Source organism: Rhinopithecus roxellana, chromosome 1, assembly GCF_007565055.1.
Source record: "Rhinopithecus roxellana isolate Shanxi Qingling chromosome 1, ASM756505v1, whole genome shotgun sequence".
In the NCBI taxonomy this organism is placed as follows: domain Eukaryota; kingdom Metazoa; phylum Chordata; class Mammalia; order Primates; family Cercopithecidae; genus Rhinopithecus; species Rhinopithecus roxellana.
In genome coordinates this window covers 60,351,813-60,364,467 of record NC_044549.1, presented here as the reverse complement: position 1 = coordinate 60,364,467, position 12,655 = coordinate 60,351,813, and the positions used below count along the sequence as shown (strand labels likewise).

The 12,655-nt window shown below is 41.7% G+C and overlaps 1 protein-coding gene across 1 annotated transcript; it reads right to left on the bottom strand.

The window, feature by feature from the left end:
• Window positions 1–8,234: 8,234 nt before the first annotated feature.
• On the bottom strand, window positions 8,235–8,931 carry LOC104657843 (ubiquitin-conjugating enzyme E2 L3). The gene has a single exon (XM_010357714.2). The coding sequence runs from the start codon at window positions 8,901–8,903 to the stop codon at window positions 8,439–8,441; it is 465 nt and encodes a 154-aa protein (XP_010356016.1). The 5' UTR covers window positions 8,904–8,931; the 3' UTR covers window positions 8,235–8,438.
• Window positions 8,932–12,655: the final 3,724 nt, after the last annotated feature.

The window sequence follows — 12,655 nt, the reverse complement described above, 5'->3', positions numbered from 1 at the left end:
TAGTTAGCTAGATACAGAGTACCAACTGGTGTATTCACAAACCTTGAGCTAGACACAGGGTGCTGATTGGTGTATTTACAAACCCTGAGCTAGACACAGAGTGCTGATTGCTGCATTTACAATCATTGAGCTAGACACAGAGTCACAGAGTGCTAGTCCTCCAAGTCTCCACTAGGTTAGCTAGATACAGAGTACCAATCGGTGTATTCACAAACCCTGAGCTAGACACAGAGTGCTGATTGTTGTATTTACAAACCCTGAGCTAGACACAGAGTGCTGATTAGTGCACATACAATCCTCTGGCTAGATACAAAAGTTCTCCAAGTCCCCACTCAGTTCAGAAGCCCAGCTGGCTTCACCCAGTGGATCCTGCACAGCCGCTGCAGGCAGAGCTGCCTGCCAGTCCCAAGCCGTGCCTGTACTCCTCAGCCCTTGGGCTGTCCATGGGCCCCATGGATCAGGGGGCGGCGACCGTGGAGGAGGCTCAGGCCGCGCTGGAGCCCACCGTAGGGGGAGGAGCTCAGATATGGTGGGCTCCAGGTCCTGAGCCCTGCCCCATGGGGAGGCAGCTAAGGCCCCGCGAGAATTTGAGTGCTGCGCCTGTGGGCCAGCACTGCTGGGGGACCCCACGCAACCTCCGCAGCTGCTGGCCTGGGTGCTAAGCCCCTCACTGCCCTGGCCCTGGGGTGCTGGCTGGCTGCTCCGTGTGCGGGGAGCAGGAACTCGCACTGGCCCACAGCCCCGGTTCCCACCCGCGCCTCTCCCTCCACACCTCCACACCTCCCGGCAAGCAGAGGGAGGAGGCTCCAGCCTCAGCCAGCCCAGAGAGGGGCTCCCACGGTGCCATGGCAGGCCGAAGGGCTCCTCAAGCCCCACTAGAGTGGAAGCTGAGGCCGGAGGTCGAGGAGGTGCTCAGAGTGAGGGCTGCTAGCACATTGTCACTTCTCACCACTGTCTGTTGTTCCCCTCCCTATGTCCATTGGTTCTCATTATTTAGCTCCCACTTAGAAGTGAGAACGTGCAGTATTTGGTTTTTCTGTTCCTGCGTTAGTTTGTTAAGAATAATGGCCTCTAGTTCCATCTATGTTCCCACAAAATACATGATCTCATTCTTTTTATGGCTGCACAGTATTCCATGATGTATATGCACGATATTTCTTTATCCAGTCTACTGTTGATGAGCATTTAGGTTGATTCCATGTCTTTGCTATTGTGAATAGTGCTGCAATGAACATATGCATGCACATGTCTTTTTGGTAAAACTATTTATATTCCTTTGGGTATATACCCAGTATTGGGATTGCTGGATAAAATGGTAGTTCTATTTTTAGGTCTTTGAGGAATTGCCACACTGCTTTCCACTATGGTTGAGCTAGTTTACACTCCCACCAGCAGTGTATAAGTGTTTCCTTTTCTCTGCAACCTTGTAGCATTTGTTATTTTTTGACTTTTTGATAATAGCCATTCTGACTGGTGTGAGATGGTATCTCTGTGTGGTTTTGATTTGCATTTCTCTAATGATTAGTGATACTGAGCTTTTTCATATGTTTGTTGGCTGCATATATGTCTTCTTTTGAAAAGTGTTTGTTCATGTCCTTTGCCCACTTTTTCACGTGGTTTTTCTATTGTAAATTTGTTTAAGTTCCTTATAGATGCTGGAATTAAACCTTTGTCAGATGCATAGTTTGCAAATATTTTCTCCCATTCTGTAGGTTGTATGTTTGTTTGTTTATTTATTTTGAGGCGGAGTCTCACTCTGTCACCCAGGCTGGAGTGCAGTGGCACCATCTTGGCTCACTGCAACCTCTGCCTCCCAGGTTCAAGGAATTGTTGTGCCTCAGCCTCCCGAGTACCTGGGACCACAGGCATATGCCACCATACTGAGCTTATTTTTTTGTATTTTTTGTAGAGATGGGGTTTCACCATATTAGCCAGGCTGGTCTCAAACTCCTTGCCTCAAAAGTGATCTGCCTGTCTCAGCCTCCCAAACTGCTGGGATTACAGGCATGAGCCACCGTGCCCAGCTGTTTGTCTGTTTATTCTGTTGGTAGCTTCTTGTGCTGTGTCAAAGTTCTTTAGTTTAATTAGATCCCATCTGTCAATTTTTGCTTTTGTTGCAATTGCTTCTTGTCTCTTCGTCATGAAATCTTTGCCAGTTTCTATGTCCAGAATACTATTTCCTAGGTTATCTTCCAAGGTTTTTATAGTTTTGGGTTTTCCATTTAAGTCTTTAATCCATTTTGAGTTGATTTTTGTATATAGTGTAAGGAAGGGGTCCAGTTTCAATCTTCTGCATATTGCTAGACAGTTATCCTCGCACTGTTTATTGAATAGAAAGTCCTTTCCCCTGGCTTGTTATTGTCAGCTATGTTGTAGATATGTGGCATTATTTTGGGGCTCTCTATTCTGTTCCATTGGTCTATGTGTGTGTTTTTGTACCAGTACCATGCTATCTTGGTTACTGTAGCCCTGTAGTATAATTTGAAGTTGGGTAACATGATGCTTTCTGCTTTATTCTTGTTGTTTAGGATTATCTTGACTATTTGGACTCTTTTTTGGTTCCAAATGAATTCTTTTTTTTTTTTTTTTTTTTTTTTTTTTTTTGACAGAGTCTTGCTCTGTTGCCCGGCTGGAATGCAGTGGCGCAATGTCAGCTCACTTCAACCTCCACCTCCCCAGTTCAAGCGATTCTCCTGCCTCAGCCCCCTGAGTAGCTGGGATTACAGGCATGTGCCACCACACCCAGCTAATGTTTGTATTTTTAGTAGAGACAGGGTTTCACCATGTTGGCCAGGATTATCTTGATCTCCTGACCTCGTGATCCACCCGCCTCAGCCTCCCAAGGTGCTGGGATTACAGGTGTGAGCCACTGCACCTAGCCAGTTCCATATAAATTGGTTAACAGTTTTTTCTATTTCTTTGAAAAATGTCATTAGTAGTTTGATGGGGATAGCATTGACTCTATAAATTGCTTTGGGCAGTATGGCCATTTTAACAATATTGATTTTCCTTATCCATGAGCACAGAATATTTTTCTATTTGTTTCTGTAGTATCTTAATTCTTTCAACTGTGCTTTGTAATTTTCATTGTAGAGATCTCTCACTTTCTGGTTAGCTGTATCCCTAGATATTTTATTCTTTCTGTGGCAATTGTGACTGGAATCGCATTCCTGATTTGGCTCTTGGCTTGGATGTCATTGGGGTATAAGAATGCTACTGATTTTTGTATGTTTATTTTGTATCCTGAAACTATGCTGAAGTTGCTTATCAGTTAAATGAGCTTTTTTGGCAGAGACTATGGGGTTTTCTAGCTACAGATTCATGTTATTTGCAAACAGGGATAGTTTGACCTATTCTTTTCCTATCTGGATGCCTTCTATTTCTTTCTCTTGCCTGACTGCTCTGGCCAGGACCTCCAAAACTGTGTTGAATAGAATACTCTTACGTCTTTCCCCATCCAGGCTTTTAATGCTAGTGATGTTTTGTATCTCCCAGAAAGATGCTAAAAATCAATAAAACTTTCTATTGTATTAGTTGCCCTGATTTGCAAGTATGTACTATGTCTCATGTTCAAGTCTTGTTGTAAACAGGATACAATGGAATTATTTATCCCACGATAAGCCATAGTCACCATGGTGGTTAATTTTATGTGTCAACTTGACTGGGCCATTGGGTGCCCAGACATTTGGTTAAACATGATTCTAGGTGTGTTTGTGAATGAGATTAACATTTGACTTGGTGGACTGAGCAAAGTAAATTGCCCAACCCACTGTGGGTGAGCCTCATCCAATCTGTGGAAGGCCTGATTAGAATAAAAGGCAGAGTAGGGAGAATCTACCCTTTCTGCCTGACTGTCTTTAAGCTGAGACATTGGTTACCTGCCTTCAAACTTGGACTTAGATTGTAATTTACACATTTGGCTGTTCTGCTTCTCAGGCCCTTGGACTTGGACTACAACCATACTATCAGCTCTCTTGGGTCTCCGGATTGCCAACTACAGCATCCATAATTGTGTAAGCCAATTTCTTACAATCTCTCTCTCTCTACACACACACACACACACACCCCACATACATATCCTATGTGTCTTTCTGGAGAACTTTGATTAATACAGTTGCCATCTAACTCATGCAATATTTTAAAGAAAAAACAGTGAAATATTGTTTCTTTCAAATTAAGTAATGGTTGCAAAGATTAACACTAAAATATTTAATTGCTTCAAATGTCTTTGTTTAAAATACATACTAGGAATCCCCAGCCAAAGTAATTTGTTATGAGGAAGAAATTAAAGGCATACAGATAGGAAGAGAGGAAGCCAAACTCTCTCTTTGCAGATGGTGTGATTCTATACCTAGAAAACCCCTTAGTCTCTGCCTCAAGATTTCTAGAACTGATAAATAACTTCAGTAAAGTTTCAGGATGCAGAATCAATATGCAAAAATCGATAACATTTCCATATACCAATAACATCCAAGCTGAGCACCAAATTCACAATAGCCACACACACAAAAATATTAGTTAGAAATACAGTCGACCAGGGAGGTGAAAGATCTCTACAATGAAAATTATAAAACACCATTGAAAGAAATCAGAAGTGACACAAACAAATGGAAAAACAGTCTATGTTCATGGGCAGGAGAAATTAATAATGTTAAAATGGGCATATTGCCCAAAGCAATTTATAGATTCGATGCAATTTCCATTAAACTACCAATGTAATTTTCACAGATTTAGAAAAAGCTATTCTAAATTTATATGTAACGAAGAAAGAGCCCAAAACAGTCAAAGCAATCCTAAGCAAAAAGAACTTAAAGCCAGAGGCATCACACTACCTGACTTCAAACTTATACTATAGGGCTACGGTAATCAAAACAGCATGTTACTGGTACAAAAGCAGACACATAGACCAAGGAAATAGAATAGAGAACCCAGAAATAATGCCACACATCTACAACCATCTGATCTTTGACAAAGCTGACAATAACAAGCAATGGGAAAAGGATTCCCTATTCAATAGATGCTGCTGGCATAACTGTCTAGCCATATGCAGAAGATTGAAACTGGACCCTTCCTTTCACCATATACAAAAATAAACTCAAAATGGATTAAAGACTTAAATGTAAGACCTAAAACTATTTAAACCCTAGGAGAAAACCTAGGAAATACTATTCTGGATATATTAGGCTTTGGTGAAGATTTCATGATGAAGTCTCTAAAAGCAATTGCAAGCAAAACAATAATAGACAAGTGATACCTAAGCAAACTAAAGAGCTCCTGCACAGCAAAACAAAGTATCAACAGAGTAAACAGATAGCCTACAGAATGGGAGAAAATATTCAAAAACTATGCATCCAACAAAGGTCTAATCCAGAATCCATAAGCAACTCAAACAAATCAACAGGCAAAAAACAAACCAACCCATTATAAAATCAGCATAGGACATGAACAGACACTTCTCAAAAGAAGACACAGATAAAATCAACAAGCATATGGAAAAATGCTCAATACCATTGATCATTAGAGAAAAGCAAATCAAAACCACACAGAGATACCATCTCACACCAGTCGGAATAACTAATTACTTAAAAGTTAAAAAATAACAGGTGTTGGTGAGGTTGAGGATAAAAGGGAACATTTACATACTGCTAGTGTGAATGTAAATCAGTTCAGCCACTGTGGAAAGCAGTTTGGAGATTTCTCAAGAAACTTAGAATTATTGTTTGACCCAGCAATGTCATTACTGGGTCAAGGAATGTAATGTAAAGGAATATAAATCATTCTATGAAAAAGACAACATGTGTGTACTTTCAACATGGCTGAACAGGAACAGCTTCAGTCTGCAGCTCCTGGCAAGATCTACACAGAAGACAGGTGATTTCTGCATTTCCAACTGAGGTACCTGGTTCATCTCACTGGGACTGGCTGGATAGTGGTTACAGCCCACAGAGGATGAGGCAAAGCAAGGTGGGGTGTCGCTTCACCCAAGAAGCACAAGGGGTCGGGGGATTTCCCTTTACTAGCCAATGGAAGCCATGACAGACTGTACCTGGAAAAACAGTACACTCCAGCCCAAATACTGTGCTTAGCCCACAGTCTTAGCAACTGGCAGACCAGGAGACACCCTCCCATGCCTGGCTCTGTGGGTCCCATGCCCACAGAGCCTTGCTCACTGCCAGCACAGCAGTCTGGGATCAACCTGCAAGGCTGCAGCCTGGCGGAGGGAGGGGCATCTGTCATTGCTGAGGCTTGAGCGGGTAAACAAAGTGACCAGGAAGTTCGAACTGGGCAGAGCCCACTGCAGCTCAGCAAGGCCTATTGCCCCTACAGACTCCACCTCTGTAGGCAGGGCAGAGATGAACAAAAGGCAACAGAAACTTCTGCAGACTTACACGTTCCTGTCTGACAGCTTTGAAGAGAGCAGTGGTTCTCCCAGCACAGTGTTCAAGCTCTGAGAATGGACAGAATGCCTCCTCAAGTGGGTCCCTGACCCCTGGGTAGCCTGACTGGGAAACACCTCCCAGTAGGGGCCAACAGACACCTCATACAGGCAGATGTCCCTCTTGGACGAAGCTTCCAGAGGAAGGATCAGGCAGCAATATTCTCTGTTCTGCAGTCTCCACTGGTGATACCCAGGCAAAAAGGGTATGGAGTGGACCTCCAGCAAACTCCAACAGACCTGTAGCTGAGGGGCCTGACTGTTAGAAGGAAAACTAACAAACAGAAAAGAATAGCATCAACATCAACAAAAAGGACATCCACACCAAAATCCCATCTGTAGGTCATCAACATCAAAGACCAAAGGTAGATAAAACTGCAAAGACGGGGAGAAACCAGAGCAGAAAAGCTGAAAATGCCAAAAACCAGAGCACCTCTTCTCCTCCAAAGGATCACAGCTCCTTGCCAGCAAAGGAACAAGACTGGATGGAGAATGAGTTTGACGAGTGGACAGAAGTAGGCTCCAGAAGGTCGGTAATAACAAACTTCTCTGAGCTAAAGGAGCATGTTCTAACCCATTGCAAGAAAGCTAAAAACCTTGAAAAAAGGTTAGACAAATGGCTAACTAGAATAAACAGTGTAGAGAAGACCTTAAATGGCCTGATGGAGCTGAAAACCACGGCATGAGAGCTTCGTGATGCATGCGCAAGCTTCAATAGCTGATTCGATAAGGTGGAATAAAGGATGTCAGTGATTGAAGATCAAATTAATGAAATAAAGAGGGAAGACAATAGTAGAGAAAAAAGAGTAAAAATAAATGAACAAAGCCTCCAAGAAATATGGGACTATGTGAAAAGACCAAATCCATGTTTGATTGGTGTACCTGAAAGTGACGGGGAGAATGGAACCAAGTGAGAAACAGTCTTCACGATATTATCCAGGAGAACTTCCCCAACCTAGCAAGGCAGGCCAATATGCAAATTCCGGAAACACAGAGAACACCAAAAAGATACTCCTCGAGAAGAGCAACCCCAAGACACTATAACTGTCAGATCCACCAAAGTTGAAATGAAGGAAAAAATGTTAAGGGCAGCCAGAGAGAAAGGTCGGGTTACACACAAAGGGAAGCCCGTCAGACTAACAGTGGATCTCTCTGCAGAAACCCTGCAAACCAGAAGACAGTGGGGGCCAATATTCAACATTCTTAAAGAAAAGAATTTTCAACCCAGAATTTCATATCCAGCCAAACTAAGCTTCATAAGTGAAGGAGAAATCAAATCCTTTACAGACAAGCAAATGCTGAGAGATTTTGTTGCCACCAGGCCTGCCTTAAAAGAGCTCCTGAAGGAAGCACTAAACATGGAAAGGAATAACCAGTACCAGCCACTGCAAAAACATGCCAAATTGTAAAGGCCATCAATGCTACGAAGAAACTGCATAAATTAATGGGCAAAATAACCAGCTAACATCATAATGACAGGATCAAATTCACACATAACAGTATTAACCTTAAATGTAAATGGGTTAAAGGCCCCAATTAAAAGACACAGGCTGGCAAATTGGATAAAAAGTCAAGACCCATTAGTGTGCTGTATTCAGGAGACCTATCTCACATGCAGAGACACACATAGGCTCAAAATAAAGGGATGGAGGAAGATCTACCAAGCAAATGGAAAGCAAAAAAAAAAAAAAGCAAGGGTTGCAATCCTAGTCTCTGATACAACAGACTTTATTTTTTTTTTTTATTTTTTTATTTTTTTAGATTGAAGCAGTGATTTTTAAAACAAAGAGAGCAGAACTAGAACATCTTCAATTTTTAATCCTTTCTTTACAGGTTACCTAGACCACTTTTGATTAAGAAAACTGTAGAAAGTTAGTAACTGCCACAAGCGAACGCCAGGCGGTGGCACGTGTCAATTTCCACAGAGTCCTGCTTTGCGGGGTGTCTGAATGCACTGCACGGGGCCTCTGCTCACACTTGCTGGAACCAATCGTGGCAGATTTTAGTCCACAGGTCGCTTTTCCCCATATTTCTTTGTAAACTCTTCAGCATTCTTACAGAATTTTTTACGGTCCTTAGAGTATTCTTCAGCTAGGTCAGCCCGAAGCGGGTGCTCGGGTTGGGGGTCATTCACCAGTGCTATGAGGGACTGGATTACTTGGTCGGTTTTGGTTGCTGGCTTCCAGTTTTCAGCGCTAATTACTGGCAGACAGACCTGCCCCTTTTCGTCGATGTTCGGGTGATAGATCTTTGTTTTAAATGTGATCTTCGGTGGTTTGAATGGGTACTCTGCTGGAAAGTTGATTTCGATTCTGAAGGCCCCCTTATCATATGGAGGGTTGTCAGGAACAATAAGCCCTTGCCAAGTCAATAAATTAGCTTCATCAACCTGGATGTTACGGAAGTTTTTCATCCCACATTTGCGGATTTCTTCAAGCTCCTTCATCAGCCTCCTGCTGGCCGCCATCTTGGATTTGGTGCTGCTCCACAACAGACTTTAAACCAACAAAGATCAAAAGAGAAAAAGAAGGCCATTACATAATGGTAAAGGGATCAATTCTACAAGAAGAGCTTACTATCCTAAATTTATATGCACCCAATTCATAAAGCAAGTACTTAGATACCTACAAAGAGGTTTAGACTCCCACAAAATAATAATAGGAGACTTTAACACTCCACTGTCAATATTAGACAGATCAATGAGAGAGAAGGTTAACAAGCATATCCAGGACTTCAACTCAGCTCTGCACCAAGTGGACCTAATAGACGTCTACAGAACTTTACACCCCAATTCAACAGAATATACATTCTTCTCATCACCACATCACACTTATTCTAAAATTGACCACATAATTGGAAGTAAAACACTCCTCAGCAAATCTAAAAGAACAGGAATCACAATAAATTGTCTCTCAGACCACAGTGCAATCAAATTAGAACTCAGGATTAAGAAACTCACTCAAAAACCACACAACTACATGGAAACTGAACAACCTGATCCTGAATGACTACTGGGTAAATAACAAAATGAAGGCAGAAATAAAGATGTTCTTTGAAAACAGTGAGAACAAAGACACAATGTACCAGAATCTCTGGGACACATTTAAAGCAGTGTGTAGAGGGAAACTTATAGTACTAACTGACCACAAGAGAAAGCAGGAAAGATCTAAAATCAACACCCTAACATCATAATTAAAAGAACTAGAGAAGCATGAGGAAACAAATTCAAAAGCTAGCAGAAGGCAAGAAATAACTAAGATCAGAGCAGAACTGAAAGAGATAGACACACAAAAAACCCTTCAAAAATCAATGAATCCAGGAGCTGTTTTTTTGAAAAGATCAACAAAATAGATAGATTGCTGGCAAGACTAAGAAGAAAAAAAGAGAGATGAATCAAAGAGACACAATAAAAAATGATAAAGGGGATATCACCACCAATCCCACAGAACTATAAACTACCATCAGAAAATATTATAAACACCTCTACGCAAATAAACTAGAACATCTAGAATAAATGGATAAATTCCTGGACACATACACGCTCCCAAGACTAAACCAGGAAGAAGTTGAATCTCTGAATAGGCCAATGACAGGTTCTGAAATTGGGACAATAATTAATAGCCTACCAACCAAAAAAGTCCAGGACCAGACGAATTCACAGCCGAATTCTACCAGACGTACAAAGAGGAGCTGGTACCATTCCTTCTGAAACTATTCCAATCAATAGCAAAAGAGAGAATCCTCCTTAACACATTTTATCAGGCCAGCATCATCCAGATACCAAAGACTGGCAGAGACACAACAAAAAAAGAGAATTTTGGCCAGGCATGGTGGCTCACGTCTGTAATCCCAGCACTTTGGGAGGCCAACGTGGGTGGATCATGAGGTCAGATCGAGACCATCCTGGCTAACATGGTGAAACCCTGTCTCTACTGAAAATACAAAAAATTAGCCTGGCATGGTGGCGGGTACCTGTAGTCCCAGCTACTCAGGAGGCTGAGGCAGGAGAATGGCATGAACCCGGGAGGTGGAGCTTGCAGTGAGCTGAGATGTGCCATTGCACTGCGGCCTGGGCAACAGAGCAAGACTCAGTCTCGGAAAAAAAAAAAAAAAAGATAATTTTAGACCAATATCCCTGATGAACATAGATGCAAAAATCCTTAATAAAATACTGGCAAACCAAATCCAACAGCACATCAAAAAGCTTATCCACCATGATCAAGTTGGCTTCACCCTGGGATGCAAGGCTGATTCAACATATGCAAATCAATAAACATAATCCATCACATAAACAGAACCAACGACAAAAACCACATGATTATCTCAATAGATACAGAAAAGGCCTTTGACAAAATTCAACAGCCCTTCATGCTAAAAACTCTCAATAAATTAGATATTGATGGAATGTATCTCGAAATAATAAGAGCTACTTATGACAAGCCCACAGTCAATATCATGCTGAATGGGCAAAAACTGGAAGCATTCCCTTTGAAAACTGGCACAAGACAAGGATGCCCTCTCTCACCACTCCAATTCAACATAGTGTTGGAAGCTGTGGCCAGGGCAATCAGGCAAGAGAAAGAAGTAAAGGGTATTCAATTAGGAAAAGAGGAAGTCAAATTGTCCCTGTTTGCAGATGACATGATTGTATATTTAGAAAACCCCATCGTCTCAGCCCAAAATCTCCTTAAGCTGAGAAGTAACTTCAGCAAAGTCTCAGGATACAAAATCAATGTGCAAAAATCACAAGCATTCTTTTACACCAATAACAGACAAACAGAGAGCCAAATCATGAGTGAACTCCAATTCACAATTCTACAAAGAGAATAAAATACCCAGGAGTCCAACTGACAAGGGATGTGAAGGACCTTTTCAAGGAGAACTACAAACCACTGCTCAACGAAATGAAACAGGACACGAATAAATGGAAGAACATTCCATGCTCATGGATAGGAAGAATCAATATCGTGAAAATGGCCATACTGCCCAAAGTAATTTATAGATTCAATGCCATCCCCATCAAGCTACCAATGACTTTCTCCACAGAATTGGAAAAAACTACTTTCCAGTTCATATGGAACCAAAAAAGAGCCCTCATTGCCAAGACAATCCTAAGCAAAAAGAACAAAGTTGCAGACATCATGCTACCTAACTTCAAACTATACTACAAGGCTACAGTAACCATGACAGCATGGTACTGGTACCAAAACAGAGATACAGACCAATGGAACAGAACAAAGGCCTCAGAAATGACACCAAACATCTAGAACCATCTGATCTTTGACAAACCTGACAAAAACAAGCAATGGGGAAAGGATTCCCTATTTAATAAATGGTGCTGGGAAAACTGGCTAGCCATATGTAGAAAGCTGAAACTGGATCCCTTCCCACCTTATACAAAAATTAACTCAAGATGGATTAAAGACTTAAATGTAAGATCTAAAACCATAAAACCCTAAAATAAAACTTAGGCAATACCATTCAGGACATAGGCATGGGAAAGACATCATGACTAAAACACCAAAAGCAATGGCAACAAAAGCCAAAATAGACAAATGGGATCTAATTAAACTAAATAGCTTCTGCACAGAGAAAGAAACTATCATCAGAGTGAACAGGCAACATACAGAATGGGAGAAAATTTTTGCAATCTACCCGTCTGACAAAGGGCTAATATCCAGAATCTACAAAGAACTTAAACAAATGTACAAGAAAAAAACAAACTACCCCATCAAGAAGTGGGCAAAGATTATGAACAGACGCTTCTCAAAAGAAGACATTTTTACAGCCAAAAGACACATGAAAATATGCTCATCATAACTGGTCATCAGAGAAATGCAAATCAAAACCACAATGAGATACCATCTCATGCCAGTTAGAATGGCGATCATTAAAAAGTCAGGAAACGTCCGGGCGCAGTGGCTCACACCTGTAATCTGAGCATTTTGGGAGGCCAAGGTGGGCGGATCACGAGGTCAGGAGATCAAGACCATCCTGGATAACAAGGTGAAACCCTGTCTCTACTAAAAATTAAAAAAAAAAAAAAAAAAAAAAAAAAATAGCTGGGTATGGTGGCAGGCGCCTGTAGTCCCAGTTACTTGAGAGGCTGAGGCAGGAGAATGGCATAAACCCAGGAGGCAGAGCTTGCCGTGAGCCAAGATCGCACCACTGCACTCTAGTCAGAGTGACAGAGTGAGACTCCATCTCAAAAAAAAAAAA

Excerpts from the sequence above, each read along its gene's own strand:
- LOC104657843 (XM_010357714.2), bottom strand. The coding sequence starts at position 8,903 with ATGGCGGCCAGCAGGAGGCTGATGAAGGAGCTTGAAGAAATCCGCAAA.